Genomic DNA, 23,420 nt, shown 5'->3' with positions numbered 1-23,420 from the left:
ATTGAGCTGATGTAAAACTCCTACAAACCTTTCTGCAGCCATCAAAACCTGAAGATTTTTAATTCACTACAGAAACAGAAATTAGGAAATTGCTGGGATATTATAGAGAGCAGAAAAAATTACAATTAAAATGTTGGTGAGTCTGCAGAACTCCCTCTGGGGTGACTTTTTTGTCCCCAGAACCTCCCTACTTTGTCAGCAATATTTAAGTTAAAGAAGTTGAAAACAATTACTTTGATGCCAACGGTAAGAAAATAATGTTTTCTGACTTTTGCTGAAATAAACTAGTTACAACATTTATACGTTTCAGAGTAGCTTGCTAGGAGCAGTCCAAGGCACCTCCTGAACGTAAAAAAGTTTCTACAGGCTTCAGTAGATATCTGTTCCATGAACTTGTTTATATGTAAATTTTTGATCATGTCTAAGGTTCATTATCCACAGCAGGAAAAGCTACAAACTGCAATATGATTTATTTTTAACCTGTATCTGTCACTTTCATCTGTTCATGCATTGCAAGAGGCAGTGCACCATCTTGTCCACGTTTGCTCTTCCACTCTGAACTTGACAGGCCTTTCTGCTACCATACTCATTCTTTCTTTTTTTTTTCCAAAAGAAAGATTCCCGCCTTATTTCACCATTTCTTATATGGAAGATACTCTGTACTTACAGTCATGCCTTCTGTCTTTTTCTGAATTTTTTTTTGCAACCAGAGATTCTAACCTCCGTGAGGTAGAAGAAGCAGAACTGTATTTGTATTTAAATACAGGCAAGGCGTAGATTTAAACAAGAACAAATTATATTGTTCTGTTTTCTATTTCTTTCCAAATCATTCCTAGAAACACTTTTGTTGTTCAACTAGAGAGTGAATTGTTATTTTCATTAAATTATCTATTACTACACTAAATTCTTACTCCAGAGCAGTTATAGCCTATTTAAACCTAGAGCTTCATATATAAAGCTATTTTCTTTTCCATATGCAATTTTTTTAGACTAATTTATAAGGGATTTAACCTGCCATTTTGAGTACAGTCACTCAGTCTGGTAAGGTTTTTATACATTTCTAAGATCAACTTTTACCTTTAATACTGTGAATAATTTAATATTATTAATAGGATTTCTCATTACACACTGCTCACTCTCTTTCCAAGTCATTTATAAGTATGTTGAATACCACAGTCCCAGAAGAGATCCTCCCATTTTTCTGCTATCTCTAGCCTTTTAAAAAACTAATAATTTTTTTCCTAATCTGTGTTTCTTGCCTCAAAACCAATTACTGAGCCATCATTTTTGTGATCCATATTCAACATTCTAAGAAATTCTAGTGAAAAACCTTGTCAAAAGTCTTTGGCAATCCAAGTAGGCTCTACCAGCTGCATAATATTTGTTGATCCCTTCAGAGAGATTAATTAGGTTTAAAACGCAGGACACTGCTAGAAAAAAAAAACATATTAATTTTTCCCAAGTAAATCATGCACATTTAGGTGTCCTGTAATTCAATCATCAATTTAATGTCATTTCCTACTTTTGGCAATAAATACCTACAGCTCTTTGGCTTGTTAAAGTCTTTTAAGAAAAACAGTATCCCGTTTGCTGCTCTAATCATCAGTTAATAAGACCTTTCTACAATGGAGCTGCAGAGGAAATTTCTGGCATGGGAAATAGTCCAACTCTTTCTAAATTCATCCATGCAGAAGGGAGAAGTCAATGGAAGGGTTAGTGCTCTGAGTATTTATTTAAACATTTTCTCCTATTTTCAAGCAACATTGCAACATGTTTACTCATAATTTTTTAAACCTATCGACTGATTTGGAAGCAAATCAGTTATCAACTCAGTTACTTTGCAGAAAATGATTCTTGCAGTCAACACTCCATTATACAGTTAGCCAAGCTGACAAGAAGCCTTAAATCAGCACTATGTAATCAGAAACATCTTAGCCCTAGAAATACAACTCCCAAGATTAACTTGCCAGTTAAATTGCCTAAACACTAGACCATCAAAGGTGTATTCCACCATCTTTTGACCCGGAAATTAAGAGTAAAACATAATAACAGTTTTGTTCCCTGAGAGAGATGTACTGGAACAGAGAAGGTATGATATCCTCATTTACAAGTAACCAATGTATTCTACAAATTCATGACAACACCACGCCAGGCCTTGACTCCAAGTCTCTATGTAATCCACCTCCCTGACAAACAACAAAGTCTCAGACGGTTTCAATTGAGTCATAGATGTCAAACTTAAATATGCCATATGTGTCACTTACCTCTTGACTGTCTCCCCCCGTAAATGCCAATCTTCTGAGAGAATGGGATGTCTGTACTGTTTGTAGTGCTACTGCCCACTAAAAGGACATGTGAGAGGTCACAATTTAGGAACAGAAGACAAGGACTTACCTGCTGTTTTGGCAACATCTGCAGTTGAAATGTTTTGGAGGTTTGAGTGCACTCTGAAGGTCACAGCTGGTCCCACCACGCTGGAAGAGATTATTAAAAAATGTAAGATTCCTAATCAAGAGCCATGGCATAATATTCCTTATCAAAATAGGTTTTTAAAGAGAACCTATTAAGACACCATTTAGTCCTCTTTCTTTTGCTTCATTAGCTACATTTGCATACATTTTTATACCTCTTGTGGTTTCTTGTGTGTATCTTGTGCCTGTCTGAAAGTATTTCAACGACATTAACTAAACTTCAGAATACTCCTGTAAATACTGTTCTCGTTACAAAGATGGAAAAATGGAGGCACTGAATTTGTTATTCACCCAAGTACAGCATGGATCACCACTGGAATTCAGCATCCAAAGAAGATTTATGCATAGTTTCAAATTCTATATGCCTAACATCAGCACAAGCTGAGTTCTGCTGTCACACTGCAAGTCAGAGGGGCAATGAAGAGACACGTATTTATCCTGATCATGTCTTGCAAGAACATGTGTGGGGAAAAGTTTTTGGATATATCTGATCCAAAGGCTAATTTTGATGAGAAAGCACAAATTACTCATCTCTAACAACAGAGGTAATCATCTCTGAATGACTTATGAGAGGAAATTATTTGATTTTGTGGTGGCTTTTTGGGGTGTACACTGACGGTCCTTCATGGCATGAAAATCTATAAAGCATGTACAAAGGAAGGTAGTGATCAGCCAGATGAAGAATTGCAGAGTAGTGTTCAGGGTTTCACACAAAAAAAAATTCATTGTGCATTTTTAGAGAAAAAAAAAAAATACATATACGTATCGCATTGATTCTCCATGCATCTCAATAATATCCAACTTAAATGCACAGCTCATGGAAGGAAAAAAAGGAAATTGCAGTTCAGATATCCTTAAAACTATACTAAAGTACATGTGTGTGTGTATATATATATATATATATATATATATATATGAAAAAGGTAAAAGAAATACACACATGCATACACAAATATAGTAAATGTATTTTTAAAGAAAATTCCTGAGTACTAAGAGACTATGGAAAGTATAACACAATAATTTCCAGGGGAAAAGAGCACAAGGGCTCAACAAAGACAAAAAAAGGCACTACTATAAAATTTCACTTACATATTATGTATTACATAGCTCCTAAATTTTTATTATTTATATAATCAATGAAAAAAATTATATTTATAATATGAATAACAATCTTGCTTAAAAGGTGAAGTACATTGGCTTGAACCATACGCTTCCTATAGTTGTAGCTCATAAAAGAATTGAATTTGAAAAACAGCTACATGAAAGAAATAACTTGAAAAATATTTCTGTTGCAGGGCTTGAAATGAAGCATTCAATTACTCCTTTACTAACATTTTAATATTCTGCATTCATACAATGCAAAGCACTTAATGAAGTGTGCATAATTGACAGAAATTCCTTTAAACTTTTTCCATTTGAGGAAGAAAAATAATATTACTAACCATAAAAGTGTGCTTCGAGGTCATAAAGGGAATCAGAGTAAGACTAAGAAACAGCCCTTCAATCTTTTACTAGAGTTAACTGGAGTTAATAGGGACTGTCATTAATCCATCATTTTTCTCTAAAATGGCAGGGGGGAAGAGAAAAAGAAAACAGAGAGATTTTATTGCTAAAGGACACTCCAGATGCCAAATCATTAATGTACAAGAAACTTACTTTAATAATGTTAGATAATTCTAAAGCATTTATAAGCACAATTTAAGGAATATTTTAGTCATAATACTAAAAAACTGCAAAGTACATTTTATTGGAGGTAAATGCTTTACAAAAATTTAGGCCATTCTCCAATTCTTTCACTAATGCTGAGATAATCAACTGTAAAATGCACCTGGGAGTTTCATGATACCACACACTGAATATAGCTAATTTTGCACTGTCCTTCTTTCTGCATTGCAGCCTAAGAGGAATGATGATTCCTCTGTGGCTGCTCAGACATTTGCACTGTAATTAGAAGTTTGTGTTAAATAAAAGCAGGTACCACCCCAGAACACAGCTGTCCAACAACAACGACAGGGTGAAAAACCAACTCTAGATATTTCCCCCCAAATCTACACTGCAGAGTTCATTATAGCTGAGAATCTGGAACCAACACAAACTCTCAAGCACTCTTTCAGCTTTAACAGCAAAGGCATAACAAGTTTCCTTCACTCTTTCCCTTGTCTATTTTGCTTCTAATTTTGATCCTGATCTCACTCCCTGCAGCTGTCCCTTTACCCCACTCACTGCAGCTATGCACAGTGATCCAGCACAGGCAGGGAAGCCAGGCAGGGACCATCTCACTATTCTCTACTGACTCCACCTGGATAATCCAGGAGCACAACAGAAGCCAAGTTGTGCCCATGTATCCATTGCCACAAGCACTGTCATTCCTCCACACAGATGATGGGAAAATTAGGTAAATAAAGAGCAAAAAACAAGGGGGGAGGGGAAACTCCTTTATGCAAGTGGGATTATATTGGGCCAACACTGCTCTTCTGCAGGAAAGAAAAATCTCAGAATCACCCACTCACATATTGCTTTGTGGGATATTGTTTTTCTCTACTGTAGCAATTGAATGCTTGATGTAGAAAAAAAATCACCTGACAACTACATAAGCACAGCTTCATTAGGAATATTTACAAAATACAGAAAATAAAGCAGCTCCTGTCACAACCCTTTGCACATTGATATTCTGCTGTTTATTTAAAAGCAAACAAAAGACCTTGAGATTACTTGGTCAAAATTGCATTTCTGCTCAATGTTTTGGGAACGGACTGCTTCAAGGAGCTCATAAAATGAGATTTTTCTCATGGGGTGCTTCTGGCAAAAGCACTCAATAAATAAACATTTCAATAACAATAGATGCCCTTTGGGGAATTCTTCACTGTTCATTATGTGCTGGATGAGAACATTTAAACAATAACAATAATTATTTGATGATAAAATTATTTTTTTAAAAGACTTTAAGAAGAGGTCAACTAGCCTGAGAAAAAGGTTCTAAGATATATAAAATGCACCCCTGATACTTCCTAACCAGGAATTTTAAATTAGATAGATGAGACTGCTTTTTCATGACACTGTCAAATCCTCAGAAGCCAAGGTAATATTAACGGCAATTGTCGTTGCATCATTCTAAATATGGAGGCACACCAAAGTGCACACAATTGTTTATGACCTGATGAATTACAAGCAAACCATTCCCACAGATCAGGGAGGGTGCTGCCCATTAGCAGAGGCATCTGTCCAGGCTGGCAGGTTACATCCTGCCAACACTCGGCCAGCTGAAGCGTGCAGGTGAAAGCGATCAGCAATGGAAGCCACAATTCCCTGTCTGAGGCATAGCCTCCACCTAAGACATGTACCTGCAGTAAGCAAGATTAAAAGTGTTAGATAGTGGCACTTTTAATATAGAATGACAATATTTTATATTGTTTATTGTTTTCACCCCAAGCTGTTTGCTACAATTGCATCTATGTAAATTTGGGGTTGACTTCTGACATAAGGGAAGTGGGAACTTATACCCACCTAAATAAAAGATCATGAAATTTAGAAGGCACCTGGACTATACTGTTATAATCACATTTGCCACTTTTTTTCTAATACTTGGTTATGATTTTTTTTTTTTTTTAATAAAGGTAAGCTGGTCTGGCTTCAAGGCAAATAAACAGTGACTTCTCCTGAACCAAAATGTAATGTCTGTTGCAATAATCTGCTAAATTTGTTACTTGAAATTTACTGACTAATTACCCCCTCTGTTGGCTGTCACCACTTCTGCTTTTTTTCATTTCAATAATGTTGCCTTCAGCCATAATAGTTGTGTTTTTTTTTTTTTAACAAAGACATTCAAAGCATATTGCAAATTGTCACCCTTATGTGCTGTTGTCTTATATTCTGTTTACCAGAGATGAAATAATTACAGTGTTTATACCAAAATGACTTGAAGGTTGATTGCTGATTTAATAATATCCCCACCCCCTTGGGTTTATATTTCCCATCGGAAGGTGGGAGGGTGCACGACACGCACAGAAACAAACACTATTCTTTGTGTAAAATAGAAATATTTCCTTTCATTAATTGTTTTACTGTCTCACAACATTCTTATTATATTTTGCCTGTCAACAAATAAATGATCTGAACAAACAGAGCTGGAGCATGATCAATATGGCAAGGTCCATATCACTTTCAAGCCGTAGGTTATAATTATATTTATGAATGACAGGATTTGAATCTCCATAAATTATGTACCAGGCTTTGCATGCCTGTTCTTCTCCCTCATCTGTGTATACTTTAGTATTACAATATCATACAGAAGGTTTTACAGTGAAATACAGTCACAGTCTATCATACCCCCTAGTGGAAAAGGATTTGAGAAACAAGTGCCAACATGGCTGTGTGTATTCTTGAAGATGAGACATAGAGCTGATGCCAGATGGAAATGAGTTGAGCTTGAACTGCATTTAAAAAAAAAAACAAAGGCAGACAGCAATTTCTCAAGATTGGAGCAAAATGAGGAAACTAGGATTGGATATTTCCAACATTAAACATTCTCTTAATGACCCTATTTCCTAAAACTGAGCTTGCTTTAATAAAGCTTAGATTTGAAATTAGAGCCACTACTTGTCTATATGTTCATTTCAAAATCCTTTAATCTCTGGAGGTTAAGAAAAGCAATTAGTAACGCTCCAGAGGATTGTGCAAAGTAAATTTTATAGCAGCAAAGGTAATTGTCTCAGGAAATGTTTGGTGGGCTTGAACTAATGACTTGCAATGGGTACACATTTCTGTGCTTACTGTGTTTAGGAATTTGAAGCTTATGTCCATTGTTTATATTGCACAGAAGCCTCCTTTGCACCTTCTCAATTTTGGAAATATGTAAAAGCTCATACTGCAATAAATATGTAATATGATATATGTGTGTGTAGGTATATGAACATACATCAAATCATATTAATAGCAAAAAGGAATATGATTAAAAGAGGCATTTTTGTAATGCAATATGCTAATATGACATGGTTTCCAGAGCAAAGTAAAGGCAGAAAATTGCATCTGGTCATTGTCACATAACACACAAATGGATTAAGAAGTGCACATTTTGTTCTCCTTCTGATATTCAGATCAGCTGTAAATCCATTAACTGCTTGATTCAAGTTTCACCATATTTTTTGACCAGGAATGCTGACCAAGATTTGTTTTCTGAAAATTCTGTCATACTCTATTTATATTATAAAAGCAGGTACCTGAATAAACTTCAAAGATTCAGGAAATCCATGAAGGAGGTATTATGCTGACTAACTACAAGATTACTTTCCTGTTCAGTAAAGAATACTGATCATCATTCAGACTTCATAATAAAAAGGCATACACCTCTCACTCTTAATACCTTTACCATTCAAAGATTTGCTTCATCTTGCACCTGAACTGAATGAATGTCAATGTACAGCTGTATGTATTCTCACATTTCTACTGATACGTTATGTACAGCCAGTGATCAATTAACAAATCTTTTTCTGTTTTAGTAAACTGATCCTTTCTCTGAAAACTCTTTAACACACTTCTTAAACTGCAGAAAGTCACTGTTCCACAAAGTGCTGCAATACAGTTGAAAATGTATTATTTATTCATATTTACATCCTTTATGTACACTAAGCACAAAGTGTTTGTTTGCAACATCGTCCACAGAAGTGTGATCCTGTAGTAAACACACAGCTAGCACAGAGAGAGAAAGTTAAAGATTTGTTTTGCTAACATCACACTTTATGTCTGACAATAACCAAGTACTACAGATGGAAAAGCAAAATCCCTGCTAAGGGAACAACATTAATTGCAGTGCTCACCAGTTAGTGGTTGATTTTCTATCACCACTTACATTTTCACTAGAGTGCTTTACACCAAGCAGCTGGGTGAGGTGTAACAGAGATCACAAAGATTAAGCAGATCAATAGTTTCACAGCAATCACCTCTTGCAAAGGTAACTACACAGAAACCAAACTGAGGTTTGGATTTGATGGTTGCAGCTCAGATTTACCAACATCTACAAACTTAATAAATCAGATATTTCTTTGGGCAACTTGAACTGCTCTCTACTTTCCCTTTGAAATGACTAGTGCTTCAGAGTGACTTCATGGAACATTGTTTTAGAGGGAGAGAAGGCAGCACTACAAGGTGGAAAAAATAATGAAATGTATTTTGACTGACATACTACTGTCATTAGAATAATTTCAAGACTAAAGTCACTACTGTCATTAGAATAATGTCACGACTAAAGTCACAGAAAAGGGATGTCTGGTCCAGAATGGGATGCTTTCCAACAACATCAGTCCATGTTTAGTGGGTCTCTGATACCAACCAATACTAAATGATGGACTTCTAGTTATTCATCATGAATTTTATACTAATCATGTAAACTATAAATACAAAAAATTACCTAAGCATACTGACACTAATTGACAGTGCAAAAGTGATAAAACAGTATCCTTAAAATTTTACCAGTTCATCTGAAGTGAAAATTATTTTGCTAAGCATACAATTTAAATGATTTTTAAAAGAGACAATGCTCACTTTAGAGGCTGATGCTACACTTAGTTTGTCCTATTTTTGTTCTTCATAAAATGCACCTTCTGATGATTACTCAATATCTATGAATAATTTGCAGAGTTTTAAAATAATTTTTCTATTAATCTGTCACAAGCCATGAAACTTGACATTTTCACCATGCTGAGTACATAAAAGTTGCCAGCTTTACCTTCCGTGCAAATAATGTTCTTAATTACAGTATTTAATAGAACAAACCATACAAGTGCTGCACTTCTTTGCAGCAAAAGACTATTTGGACCCTGAGAGAGTGGGAAAACAGTCTTAAAATGCTACTTAAATGTACAGTGATTTTGCTTTCAGTCCCTAAAGATTTTAAGTTAGAGGATAAAAATGTTATGTCATACGTATTTAAAAATAAAAAAAAAAAGTAAGAAAACTGTATTTTCTTTAGATTTATGTTCCTCTTTGTATCTTTTAGTAGCCTGCCTGCTACACAGACAGCAGATGGTTTTAATGTTTAGGCAGTAAGCACTCAATGCATTTTACTGACCTCAAGTCTACTTAACCGCTGCACACCTCTGTTGTTAATGGAGTCTGTTGAAATAACATGTAAAATTTGTCTACTGGGATGATAGTCACCTTATGCTCAGTTTGCACAAGTGACTTTTAGTAATTAATGAAGAGCATGACTCGTGTGTTAGGACTTCTGCAGAGGTAAAAGTTCAGCATGCTCACAGCTTTGATAGGAGACAGATAAGACTGATTTCTTTGATGACGATTAGGCAGCACAACCAAAGACCAAAACACCCAAATTTGATACAGTTTCAATTCAACAAGCTACAAAATTATGAGTGCTACAACCAGAGTCCTCTTGTCTGCCTACTTAAAAACCTGCTGGTGTCTTCTTTAGCTCTGAGAAGACCAACTAGAAGACTCATTCTTGATCTCCCCTCATACCCAGATGTATGGTAGAGGCATTTGCTTTCCAAGGGAGGCACTGCAAGAATTTATTGAGCTCTTTTGCTTGCACCTACAGATGTTTATGTGCTCCAACTGCCTTTATGACTTCTGAGGAATGCAAACCCTTTCACAGGCAGGGTTAGCTCATGGGCCTAAGCATGCAATGTTTACTGGCTAGAGCTTAAAAAACAAAAGGAGATAAGTATTATTTATCTTTTTAAGCTTCTTACAATCCATCCAACCATCCAAGTGAGAGAGAGAAATATACATGCTTTTGTACATAGGAAAATCAGGGCAGGAGCCCTGATACATAGCCATGAGCAGGAGAATCAAGAAAGACAAGGACATGATTAGTTTTGTACATTTTTTTTATAAGGGACTATTCTTTTCTGCATCATAATCTTTTGCCATTTCTAATATTAGTTATTCTATTTGTAGACCAAGCTTCAGTTCAAGAGTGAGAATCACAGTTCTCTGTTTCTATTCTCATATCTGTCACCAAGTTCTGTACCATCTTAAGGAAAATCAAATAAACCATCTTGAGTTTCAATTTACCCATCTGTAGAATGGAAATGATTACCTGTTAATAATATGTGAAAAACCCAATGGCACATATTCAGTGACTTGCATGAAACAAAGCAGTATATCCTGCCTACCCTATAATGTTATGAACTCTAATTTTGTTAAAAGGGAACATAATGGGATTCTCAGTCACACAGAGAGATGAACAGTAAAAAAAAATACGAAGTTAAATAAAGAGACAGCTAAAACTCAGAAGCTCAGTTATCTGGAAAAATATCCTCTGTGAGTAGGGACCTATGAGAACATGGAGATATATCTATAACACTGGATTTAATTCTGCTTTTGATTTCAAAGGTGTTAATCATAGAATCAAGCAGGTTGGCAGAGACCTCCAAGATCATCCAGTCCAACCTATCAATCCTCTGATTTAATGAGATTAAACATGGGAATTGAAAGCCAAACTTTGTACATTTTTGTTTATAACAGTCTCCCTAGATTTTTATAGTCTTTGTATTTCGTCACCTAGAGTTCATTGAATGCAACAGGTCGAAATCTTTCTTGTTATTTTAATGTATTTTTATATTTTTCTAGCAGGAAGGTTACAAGAGAGAGGAAAAATTATCTTGGATACATGCACATTTATTAAAGAAAAGCACACAAAATATATTGTACCTCGGGGGGGGGAAAGCCATGAGACAAATGTAATGCTAAGGCTGAGAAATCACTCATTTTTAAGTAAAGGAATGCATACTTGAAATTTCCACCTTATTTTTGTTTTGTTATCCTCATTCCTTTAAAAATTGATGTATCTTTATATTATATAAATTAGTTGTCAAATAAGACAACATGTAGCAGGAAACACAATGTAATTTCTTATAAAAGCCTGCATGCAATGAGTTACAGCAGTACATTTCGCAGACAATTTGTTTTCCAGACTCATTAAATCCGTGGAAGAAGTCAAGTTTGAATAAAAGCGGTTCCATTATTTCAGAGTTATGCTTTTATAGCATTTTAAACAAGATTATGGCAAATAGCCTTAGTCTGTTGGTTTGTTATTTAAAAAAAAAAAAAAAAAAAAAAAAGGTGGCAGATATTTTTGAAAGGTATCTCTCTGTATTGAGACCAAGCATAGGACAGCTCAAATTGAAATAAAAATGTTTTTAATTTCTGGACAATAAATGGAATGGAACTATGGAACTAAAAATTCATTCTATTGCTGGTTGATACTAGAATACCTTAAGGAGAGAAGGTTTTTTCATAAGCATAGTATTAGAACATTCCTCTCAGTGAAAACTAAATGGCATATACAGCAAAATCCAAAATCTGCCATCTAGAAAGAAAATTGCAAGAATATTAATTCATAGATGTTCAACATACAATTTTGGTAAAGATTAATCACATCAAATCATGGAGAAAGGAATCGTAGAGTATCTGTACAACAAGGGGGAAGTTTGCAGATGCAATCCTAAGAAAACACTGTCTCACCTGTCCTGCTAATGCTCAGTGGTTAAATTGTCCTCCCTCACACTACCCTGCCTCTAAAGCTGCCAATAATTTCCTGAGATGTTCACATTTAGAGCATACATATACCACATGTCATAATACATCAGCATGGTGAAGTGAAAACACCAAGTAGTGTTCCAGTGTTTAGGTTCTGGATGACTGAATATGATTAACTGGCTGATTGAGTTCTTCAGGTGTTAGTAAAACACATGACAAACAATGAACAAAACCTATACAGCAAGATTAGGACACTACAGCCAGTGCACATGTTCATAATAGGTGAGGCTGGGAACTCCACTCATCAGTCTGCCTGCCCAACACTTCTGATTTGAACACATTTAAAGCTTCTCAAAACTTTTACCACTCGGTTTGATTTTCAGACATATTCCTCAGTTCAAGTTCTTTTCACTGGGATGGTTGGTTGGGTTTTCAAATTGTATTTATTCCAGCCCAGTCATTTCAGCCCCTACTAAGAACAACGATAATGATAGGTATTGTTTGGTCATGTAAGGCCTTTTCTTTGAAAAGGAGGTGGAAAGTGCCTCTAACCCCACTGCTTGCAAAGAGATTTGAAGTATGCCAAGAAAGTGCTTGTAGCTGTCCTCATGATAAGCCTTCCACATTCAAGCTTTTTTCAGACCACCATTTATATAAAAACATGCTAAAAAAACATAACTGTCACTAAGGACATACTGCCAAACAACAGGAAAAACTAATCTTGACTTTGTATCTAGATTTGCAGTCTTCCTTTTCAAAATAGTTTTGGTTTGGTTGGCTATTTTTTTTTTCAATAGGTTCCTTGTCATTCAAGAAAGGATGGCAGCCAGTTGTTAGAGAAGACCAATATCTTCGGGGGCCTCAGCCTAATTTTTATCAGACTTCATGAAGCATGTTGCAAATAAGGTATTGAACTACAAAGATGTAAAGGTCCTACTGTTACTTGGAGTTCTGCTGCTACCATTCAGTTCTGTATCAGATTCAGACTCAGTTCATTTGAAGCCAAGTAGGACTGTACAAACTGTGAGCTGACTTCTGGGACTGGTGAAGACTCAGAACAGTAATTGAAATCAATGGGATCTCAGTAAGGGAAGTTCTTTACAGAAGAGGCTGAATAAGCTATACTCTGAGACATGAGACTGGACACCTCATATTGGCAAATGCTTTGCTCTTAATCTCTTCATGCATAACAACATCACTGTATGGTCCTAATAATACCTCATCTCTCATGTGAGTTAAGTACATCAGTTGATGTTTGTCAAGCATTTTGATAGCATAGTCAATAGTGCCATAGAAAGAAACAAAACAAAACAAGAGGAAATGGATTTCCTGACCTCAAAGTAGGATTTGACTAATATGCAATAAATAAAGCCTGAAGCCACACATTGAACAATGAGACTAAAATGAAACATTGAAGACATGCTCATTAACTGAGCATTTTATTTCCTGACTTACGGAATAAGGCAGAGATCTTTAGAAAAATACATATAATTTATTTTTTCAAGACTATATCATAATTAGTCTTTATTGAAACATTGATATTTTTGGTTAGCAGAACAAAAAAAAAAAAAGGAAAAATTATTTCAGTTCAGAAAAAAAATATAGTTTTTTTTAATAAAAGGGTGTTTTTCTTAATAAGAGAAATTTAGTTTGATTTTGAAGCTCATCATTATGTTGGATTTTAAAATTATAGTATTTTATTTGAAAAATGCCAAACCACTCTGCTGTGATTGCTACAAATTTTGAAAGGTATTTTTTCAGCTGAAGCCTCTATACAGTTTCTATACACACCTTCAGTTAACCTGCATTTCTATTTTTCATGTAAGAAATTATTCAAGTAAAACACTGAATTCATCTCTAGATGATAGATTGGTCAGGTGAAAGTTGAACAACCAGCCTAAGGCCTGAAGGTTTCAGCTTTAAACTGGAAAAACACCCACACATGGTGAGGGAACAGTGGCTAAGTTTTATGACTTTGCAGTCCAGTCCATTACATTAGATAATCCGAATCAGATATTTCAACTACCTTCACAGTTTAGCATAAAGACTTTAGTAACTTTATTATACTTGGATGTTTCTTTATAATCTTCTGTGTTTGTAAATTTACTCTATGTGTGGAAAAACTGTAATTACATGAGGAAGGTCAATGCTGCAGATTGCAGGGTGGTAAAGTTATTTTTTTAAAACACTCCTAATATTACAATCCATTTGACTTCAATCCATGATACCAGTCCTGCAATCAATCACCAGGGGCATTGGACATCCATAATTAGATTATAAAATCATAACTATAGTCATTTTACGTCTGCTTGCATAATTACATCAGCATGCTAATATCCTTTTAATGGTCTCTAATGATGTAATAAGAAATAATGGAATTATTTGACAGCTACATAACCATTAACAAAACATATTAAGCATAACTATTACTTCTATAAGTATTCAGGCTGTATCAGAAAGTGACAGCTAACATGTTGGATCTTTTCTTCAGCATTGAAATATTTCTAATTATGAATTCCCCAAATCTATTCGCTCTGATTTGCTTCACAGGGTGAGTAAAGTTTATGCCAATGTGAACCTGACAACAAACCAACTGCAGAAGTGGACTGAACGCTCTGGGAGCCAAGCCTGAGGCTATACTGTGAATTGCAGGCCATTGGTTAAAGTTGGCAGGATTGTGAAGGAGAGAAGATAAAATAAGCTGATTACTACAATGCATCAACTGATCAAGAACTGACATGGGAATTTTAAGAATCCATGGCAAAAGCAATTGTTCGCTTACCAAACTTGAAAGCACAGGGGAAAAAAAAATAAGGAAGAGTGAAAGATACTTGCAAAAGGTAGTAATGTATTTGGAATCAATCCTTTTAAAATTAATATTTTTTTAGAGAAATGAACAAGAAACACTTAATTGAGAATTTTTAAAACTTTAGGACCTGCAGAAGTAAGAATTAAGAACTTTCTCCTCAGTTCTTCTGACACTACTCCTATTGAATGCAATGGCTTTGTCTATACACTCAAATTAACCCTGTGATTTCATTTACATGTCTTTATTCTGAAACCGTTGCAATGGTCTAAAATATTCAGGCCTACATCATTAGGTTTTTACCATTTTAAATTCTTGAAGGTAACAGAGAGAACTGAGAGTTTTACATCAAGCTAATACCCAAGTTGGAGTTCAAAGTAAACTTTTAAAAAACTTGAATCCCTAAGAAAAAGAGTACTTTCAGTTGCCAGTAAAATAAAATAATTTGAATTGTCCATGATGCCTTAGGCCAAGTAAAAAAGCATATTTCCTGAGAGGCCTCATTCTCATACTTTGATATGTCAAAGATGGTTTAAGAATAACAATGACATAAAGTCTTTCCTGAAACCCTTTTCCACGATGCCACTCAGAATCTAGTCAGAGCTCTCAAATTCACAGTTTTCCAATGATGGCTGTGTAGTGATGACAAAAGAACGAATTCAAAAAGCATTAATTCTTTGCTTGGTGATGCCTTTTTTTCTAAAAGGCTCTACTACTGCAATATCTACTGGTCAGCTACACATTTCTTTGGCTTTTCATGGATTTACCTAAGTCAAAGCATCTCATTATCTGAAGAAAATTTATTACAGATGAATTCTTTGCTAACTTGAGATGATGTGAGAAAAGCTTTCACAGATTTATAGATCTTTTAAAAAGGCAAAGAATATGTTTGTGTTGATAGACCAAATACTTAATGCTGCTTTGGAGTTACTACAATTCAAAACACAGTTTTCAAAATACTGACAATACAATACAAATAGTTTCAGTACAGTCATATGACTGCATATTAATGAACACAAAATAACCAGCCTCCCTAATGTCACACATTAAAATAATAATAAAAAAAGGTTGTTTATAGCTAGCTATATCACTGGAGGGATATTTTTCATTAGAGAACAAATCCACAGCCTGCCAATTGCAATGTTGTTGTGATTTATCAAATGATAAAAACATAACCGAAGGCTTTATGCTAACAATTACAAAGGTAGGTGAAAGTGTTCTTGTACTGTAAATGAATGAAGTTAATGAAGCAGAACCAGCTGATTCCAGTAGAGAAAATCTTCCATGGGATTACCCCGTTAAAATTGCAGCAAACTTTGTCTGCTAGTATTCAAAGTCAGGGCTGCAAATTGCCTTTAAAAGGAAGGAAATATAATACAATCATATTTTTGTGATTGAAAACTCGGTTTTCATGAAAATATACATTTAATAAAATACAAGCAAAGGACTTTCATCAATATAAAGAAGTTCTAGCAAAGAAAATATGTGAAAGTTTTCCTTCTAAACAACGAAAGCAAATATGTCTGGGTATTGGTCAGAATTCTGAAAAGATTTTCCCACCAGTAGTCTATTTCTACCTCTATACACAGTAATAAAAAGGGTAGGTTATTTTTTTTTTCAAATAATAATAAATACAGCTTCAGACTAGGGCTTAAAACAACAGTATTAAACTATGAATTATATTCTCTGGAACTAAAGGTTATACAAAAGCTGATGGAAGTACAAATAAAGTTGAGGGAGATGGTCCTCTTCAGCAACCTGACTCATGGACCAAAATAAGTAGTTCCAAAGCTTCTAAACATAGGCAGAAATTGGGTGCTACCCAGACATCAGTTATTTTCTGTGTGTCAAGATGTGACTTCTTTCCAGCAATTTGTTAAAATTCTCTCACAGCTGACCTCTCTTTTCCCATTACTTTTCTATCACAGTATTTTTATTTTCTGTTTCACAAAGGAAGAATTAAGTTTTCTGAAGAAATGTTCCCACCAATATGGTTACAGAAAATCCCCAATATAAAATATTTTACTAAACATGGCAAATGAGGACTCCAGGAGATTAACATGCAGAGCATTCATCAGTATGAATCATATGAAGAAAAACAGCAGCTCAGCACAGCTGAACTCCCTGTGACTTGTTAAATGAGTAGCTGAACAAGTGGCATGACCTATTGTGCCATGTGCCAGACTCAAAGCCAGGAATCTAAGTTCTTATGTATTTCTGATGTAATTTCCCCCCTCAGCAGCAGTGTATATAGTGACCCTTCACAAGACTTTCCTTACTTAGAACCTGTTAAATAAGGTTGGTAATATTTTTGCAGCACTTTGAACAGACTATTTTTCCCTATGGAGCCAGAGGAAAACTTCAGTCTTTATTTTTTTTTTTTTCAAAATAATTTTATCCTGTGCATAGGGGATGTTATATAAAGCATCTTTTTGTGTCTCTTGCACACTAATTTTGGCAGTCTTGCTTTTCCTGTGAGACAAGCTATTAAAAAATTGTGAGAAATGCAATTAAAAAAAAAAGGGACAAATGCCTTATACGTACTTGATGTCATCGAAGGCACTCATCTGCAGCTTCAGGAGATCTGCCACTTCATTTATTAACTCCAAGCCCTTTTCCACACTCACGGGGCTGTTGAAAGGGAGGAAGAAAACAGAGCATCATGAAAATGGAACTCATCAATACTTGAGAGGCTAAAAGTCCCAAAAGAGTTATCACCTTGGCCTCTTAGAGTCTGAAAGCCACCACTAACTGTATTCCTGTCACATAGTGATCGTGATATCAAGGGAATTGGGATCAGGTGCTTCTTCAGGCATGATGAATCACCTGAATTTTCCAGCAATAAGACAAACAATAAGGTGTAAATGGAATTGTTAGGAAGTGTAATGGGCCCATGATGCAGCAACCAGTTCATCTCAGTCCTCAATAAAAAATGTAATAAAGTAAAAGGACAGAAAGAGAGAAAAGGATTGACGAGACAAGGAGGGAAACAAACAATGAAAGTCAAATTGCAGGCTCAGAATCAAATGGACAAGGGAAAAGCATATTTTTAAATTCATTAGTTTTTAAAATGAATCTTCACCCAGTGAAAGGATATAAAATTATTATGGATTTGAAAGTAAACAATGGAGCAAGGTGCACAGTCCAGAGGACGCTGATTTGATACGTAGTATTTAGTTTGGTGTGTGCATGCACTGTTGACAGAACCTACTTTAAATCTCTCTAACCTTTGTCAATGCCACATTTACATTTTTTAATTTAGAAAACAGGTTGCAATCAAGCCTAACACAAGAGGATTGCTACCATTTAAAAAAGCACTTATCTAGATACAAAATTTATACTTGCAAAAATTTCAGGTTATTAAAGTTGGTACGACTCTAAGGATACATTTAAAACATGCTGCACCTAATATACAGTTCATACCTTGTTTTGTTGTTGTTCAGTACTGTGGAACCAAATATAAAAGTATTAAGTAAGAAAAAGATAAGGAAATGATATAAGAAGGTCCACTGAGAACAAGGGATACAACATTCTCTGTCTAAATGTGGTGATAGAGTTACTCTCTAACATTGTTAAAGTCCCAAAGATCATAAAATTAAACCTTATAAGCTTGATACTTATCTAACTTATGCCATGCTAAATCAGGAACAACTATGAAGAGACTAACCCAGGGGAAAAAAGGCTCTGTATTTTTTCCTTCAAGGGTTTATAGCAAGTAGGAGGCGTCAAAAAAAAAAAAAAAAGTATGTACTATTAGACATGATCTTTTCAACTGAACTAAAGGGGGGAAAATTTTTTTCCAAAGCTGTGCACCTAGGTTATTATTTCTGCCTCACAGTGAAAGTTTTTGAATCTAATTTTATATCATGGTAATCATTGCCACAATTTTATTTATTTTCTGCAATGAGAACTGTTTATTTATTTATTGCACTGGGTTCTGCATACACTGCCCTTAGGGCACCTCTATTTAAATAATGGAATATCTCATGTGGATCTTGGTTAAGATGGAATTGCTACTTCATGCTACTAAGCCAAAATGCTCAAGAGACCTCCTGTCACACAAGCAGAAGTAGCCCCTCAAGGCACCAGATAAATTTAGAGTTTTTCGAGATGTCTAAGACAGAAATGTTCTTATGGGAAAGTAACAAAAAATCTGATTGTTTCTGTAAGGAAAAAAAAGTCCTATAGATTATTCATAAACCCCCTATATTTCAAAGGCTGTCAGTGGGTAGAAATGTGATTATTCCCATCAGTATGAAAGCAGATTGTCATAGTGACTCAGGGGCTTATGTGTTAATTAAATCTTTTCTCCCAAAGATGTTGGCTTAAATTTTATGGAAATGATTGGTGTCAGCAAGTGGGCTTTTACTGTAATAGCAAGCCTATGCAGTGGTACAGGCAGTCTGCTGCGTGCATTGGTGCGTTTTTTTTACCAAAGGAGTCTCATTTGTAAAAGCTCTACCTCTGACTCCCTGCTTACCCCTCCTCCACTGGAAAAGTATTCCCCGGCTTCAAAAACAGGTATGCTGCTAAAAGTCGGTGCAGTAGTAATGGGAGATATAATCAGAGCATTTAAATGCTACAACCCAGCAAGAATGCAGGAGAGAAACTGGAAGAAAAAATGGTGCTGGAAGGCGTCATTTTGTAATCCTGAACATCCGGGAATAGTCTTAGTAATTCTTATCCAATATCAAACTAAAACACTTAGGTTTGCAAACTAAGGCTAAGAAATTGTCGTTCATAATGGCACAAGAAAGTTGCAAAATCAGTATTCTCACTCTTTGGGACCAGTACTAACACTGATCACACCATCACATTTGAGGATTCATGCTAATAATGATTAATTTGTATAACAATATTTTCCAGTGCTATTTTTCCAACTACTCAACATTCATAGATATGCACAGTTTATTACCGTCCTGTGGCAGTTGTATTGTAGAGAGTTGAATATTCAGAATCTTTCTCTAAAAATGCCAGAACATCCTCCTCCATGCTTTATTTCTGCTTTGCTTTTGTTTAGTGTTGCTCTTTGCTTGGTGTGGAATGGTTTGTACAGGGATTGCCTTTAGCTTCCTTTACACAGAGAATACACCATTCCCACCAGCACAGCTGTGAACGGTGTACTGTGCAACAGCAACACACACCAACATCATCCATCTCTTTTCAGGTTATGTTACTAGAAGATAACCTGCAAACTTTACCTATGTTCCTGCCCATGGTCCTCCCCCATGTCCCAAGTGAAAGCACAAAGCACTTGTGGACCAGTCACTATTTGTGATCTTTCACGTACTAAGCTTGGTTTTCAGTTTGCTTCATTCCATTCTATATGGGAAGAAGGTTCCATATTATGAGGTGGCATCTGTCTTATGAAAATGATTCACCTATTGATTGCAAGGGTTCAACAACCATGAAATTAATTCAAAGTGTTACATAAACCAAAAAAGAAAGACAAAAATTCGTTGTTCAGATAAGGAACAAGTAGTGAGATACTTCAGACAGAAACTGTAGCAGTAGAAAGACTCTTTAGACAACCCCAGTGATTTCATCACAGCCAAAGACTTGGAAGTAAGGTAAGGATGGAGGTATGGCCCACACTACTTTGTCTAAACTGTCAAAATGGTCATTAGTTTTCTGGAGTGGGAGATGAGAGAGGGGAAACCTCTTTTTGGTCACAGGCCTAGCTGGTACTTGGAGGAGCATGAACAGAGATAGCCTCTGGGCTATAGTCCCTTGGTTTCCAGACATGCTACCACAAAAGTCCAACTCATGCATTTTCCTTTGGGAGCCTGTGATAACACATTTCAGAAAACCAGTAATGGTGAACTCTTAAAAGAGAAATTTCATCTTACATTGGCCTGAGAGATACTAAGCATGTACTGGAAAAAACAAAAGCAGCAAAAGGCCTACCCATGGACACTATTCAAGCTTTAAAGTTCTCTTGAGACCAGCTAACTCTTTCTGTATCAAGGTAAATTCATGGCTCCCGCAGTGTCTTAACAATTCATCTTGATTTTACCACTACTTTTTCTGATTGCCTTGAAAGTTTCTGATCACCTTCAATCTAGATTTCAGCCTCAAGAAGAATAAAATGTTGGATGGCATAGCACCTTCAGGTTTCCTACCTTTGCTGTCATTTCACTTACTGTATATTTCTCTTTTGCATTTTCTTTCACGTTAGTTGTGCTAAAATATGATAATAGCACCTAATCCAAAAATTGATATAGCTCACAGTTTAAAATACTCTTTTGAGGTCCTTTCCATCTCCAGTTGTCTAGATCTTGGAAGATGAACAGAAAGTCAGAAAGCATAGAAATTTCATGCATAACCAACCTCCTTTCACTGCTTTATGCCCTAATGCCATGTCTATCTTTGAGTGCTAGCCTAAATACTACTTTTTAGTTGACAGATGCAGACCCTGCTGAACCAGTAGCAGTTCTCCATCTCACTTAGATGCAAATCTATATCTATTATTTGTACAATATACTTTGTTTGACAGGTTAATGACAATGAAGAAATAAACAAGAGGTTAAATATAAGTATTTCCTTTAGTGTTTACAAAAAAAATATTTTAAAAAATATATATCTATTCCTAAAGTCTGGCAGAGTATCATCTGCAAAATATTATACTATTGCTTTTATTTAAACTCACTTTTCAGGGCACAGTTCTTGAACTGAATTAGTTATACCTGCTGGAGCATATGGCTTATATCTCTGCTAAAAATAGCTGATGTTTTATGGTAGTACCACATTAACCCCTTCAGATTAAATGTTTTCCCAGCTCAGTGCGAGACTGAAGTCATGATTTAACATCATGATATAACCATAAAAAATTCCCTATCCATTTTAATCATGTGAAAATAATTTAAGCCATACCTACTTGTCTGAGCTAAAATAATCAGGAGCCAATCAGATTCCTTAATTTCAGTAGGATTTTTGTCAAAACAAAACAAAACAAAAAAACCACAAAAAACCCCACAAAACAAACAAACAAAAAAACCACCAAGGGAAATCTAGGCTATAAAGATATTTTATCTACAGATGAATCAGAAATGAATGTACAGGGACAAAGATCTCTCAACTTTAATGTGAGCTGCTGAGCACTTCTGAAAATTAGTATAATCCATTTAAATGCCCAGGAGTAGATTTCAGAGTCCAACTTTACATAACTGTTTGCTAAAACATTTCCACAAAGTACACAGGATATTGAACACAGGAAAATTAGATTGTCTGGTGAAAATAACATTCTTTATCATACAGTATCTAAATCTTTCCCAGTGAAGGAGCTGAAAACAGATATATTTTAAGGAACAATCCACTTAACAGAGGTAATTTAAATAACAGAACATTGGATTATAATCTTTCTTTGCTATCGTCTATTAAATATTTCACTTTTCATTTGCTCAGTTTACAAGCAAAATACAGTGATGAGGAATAATTTCTAAAATCTAGTCCTAAAATGTTAGCACAACTTAGAACAAAGCCATTAAGTGCTTTTTTCCCCTCACTCACTGCTACAAAATGTATAGAAATTGCTAGATTTTTTTTTAAACCTGTCTACACAATCCTACTGACTTCAATGGTTTTATACATAATTGAAATGAATTATGAATGAGGAGCAGAATAAATCTTCATCTGGAGGAGGTCTATCAAGTTACCCTGGTCAAGACATCACCCTGACCCTCAATTTCACTATCTGTAAAATGAAGGCACTGATAGCATCTTTCTCTGTCAGATGGCTAATATTGTTATATAAAAGACTGTTATTATTTGACTTTCAACCATTCTGGATCTAAGAATAGAAAGAGCAGTACTCTTGGCTGGCCCTGAAGGCTATATATATTTCTTCCTACCAACTAGAGAAAAGATATAGTAGTGAATACCAAGTAACCTGAAAATTAACTTCTAGTTACAATAAAATCTTCCTTCACTCCCCTACCAAAAATTTTGTTTCAAACTTTCTCAGCACAGAGGATCTGACAAATGCAGGCAAATGGAGTAGGAGTCTTATGGCCTCACAAATGGCCAATTAGACCACTCCAACAAAAGAGCTGTGCTGAATATTGGATGCTGATCTCAAGACCAGTTCAGCTTTATGCTGCAATTACCCAAACAATGTTACAAATTGATTCCACGTTTCCAAAAAATTCCCAAGATAAACTAAATGAGAACAATCACTTTGAATAATGGTCTGTCTATTTTTGACCTGGATCTAATGATTTATGCAGTAAAGGCTCAAAACTTTCCCTTCTGGTTAAAGAACAAGAAGGAAACATGTAAACGAAGGTACTTGAGGAGCTCTGCAGGGAGTGGCACTGGCAGCATGGCCAGCTCTGCATGCTGAGCTAAATGGAGCTCAAACTCTAATAAAAGCCACTGGGCAAAGTCAAAGAGAACAAGAGGCAAAACAGAAGTAAACAATGATGAAAACGATATGTTCCGTATTACCCAACACGCCTGTCAAAACAATCCCATAAACTGATCCATTTTGGTAGTGAAAAATCTGATCCAGTTATACAGATGGCTTGATTGCTAGTGTTTGCCAAGCCTGCTCCCAGCCCAAGAAGAGCAACACAGAGCTCAATGCTATGCTGAGGTTATGGCAGTCTCATAAGCATTTGCTCTCATTTGCTTTTCCTCCTCTCAACTGC

General features: G+C 35.4%; 1 protein-coding gene across 1 annotated transcript in view; it reads right to left on the bottom strand.

The window, feature by feature from the left end:
- PTPRN2 (protein tyrosine phosphatase receptor type N2) overlaps positions 1 to 23,420 on the bottom strand; it is a 592,229-nt gene that overhangs the window by 324,515 nt on the left and 244,294 nt on the right. Inside the window, exons 10-11 of the mRNA XM_054390032.1 lie at positions 17,317 to 17,403; positions 2,395 to 2,474 (exon numbers count right to left, since the gene is read on the bottom strand). Coding sequence (XP_054246007.1) covers positions 2,395 to 2,474; positions 17,317 to 17,403 — 167 coding nt within the window. The remainder of the gene's footprint in view (positions 1 to 2,394; positions 2,475 to 17,316; positions 17,404 to 23,420) is intronic.

The sequence above is a fragment of the Indicator indicator genome, chromosome 20 (genome assembly GCF_027791375.1).
Source record: "Indicator indicator isolate 239-I01 chromosome 20, UM_Iind_1.1, whole genome shotgun sequence".
Lineage (NCBI taxonomy): Eukaryota > Metazoa > Chordata > Aves > Piciformes > Indicatoridae > Indicator > Indicator indicator.
Note: the sequence above shows the minus strand (reverse complement) of the source record. Positions and strands in the feature narration are given on the sequence as shown.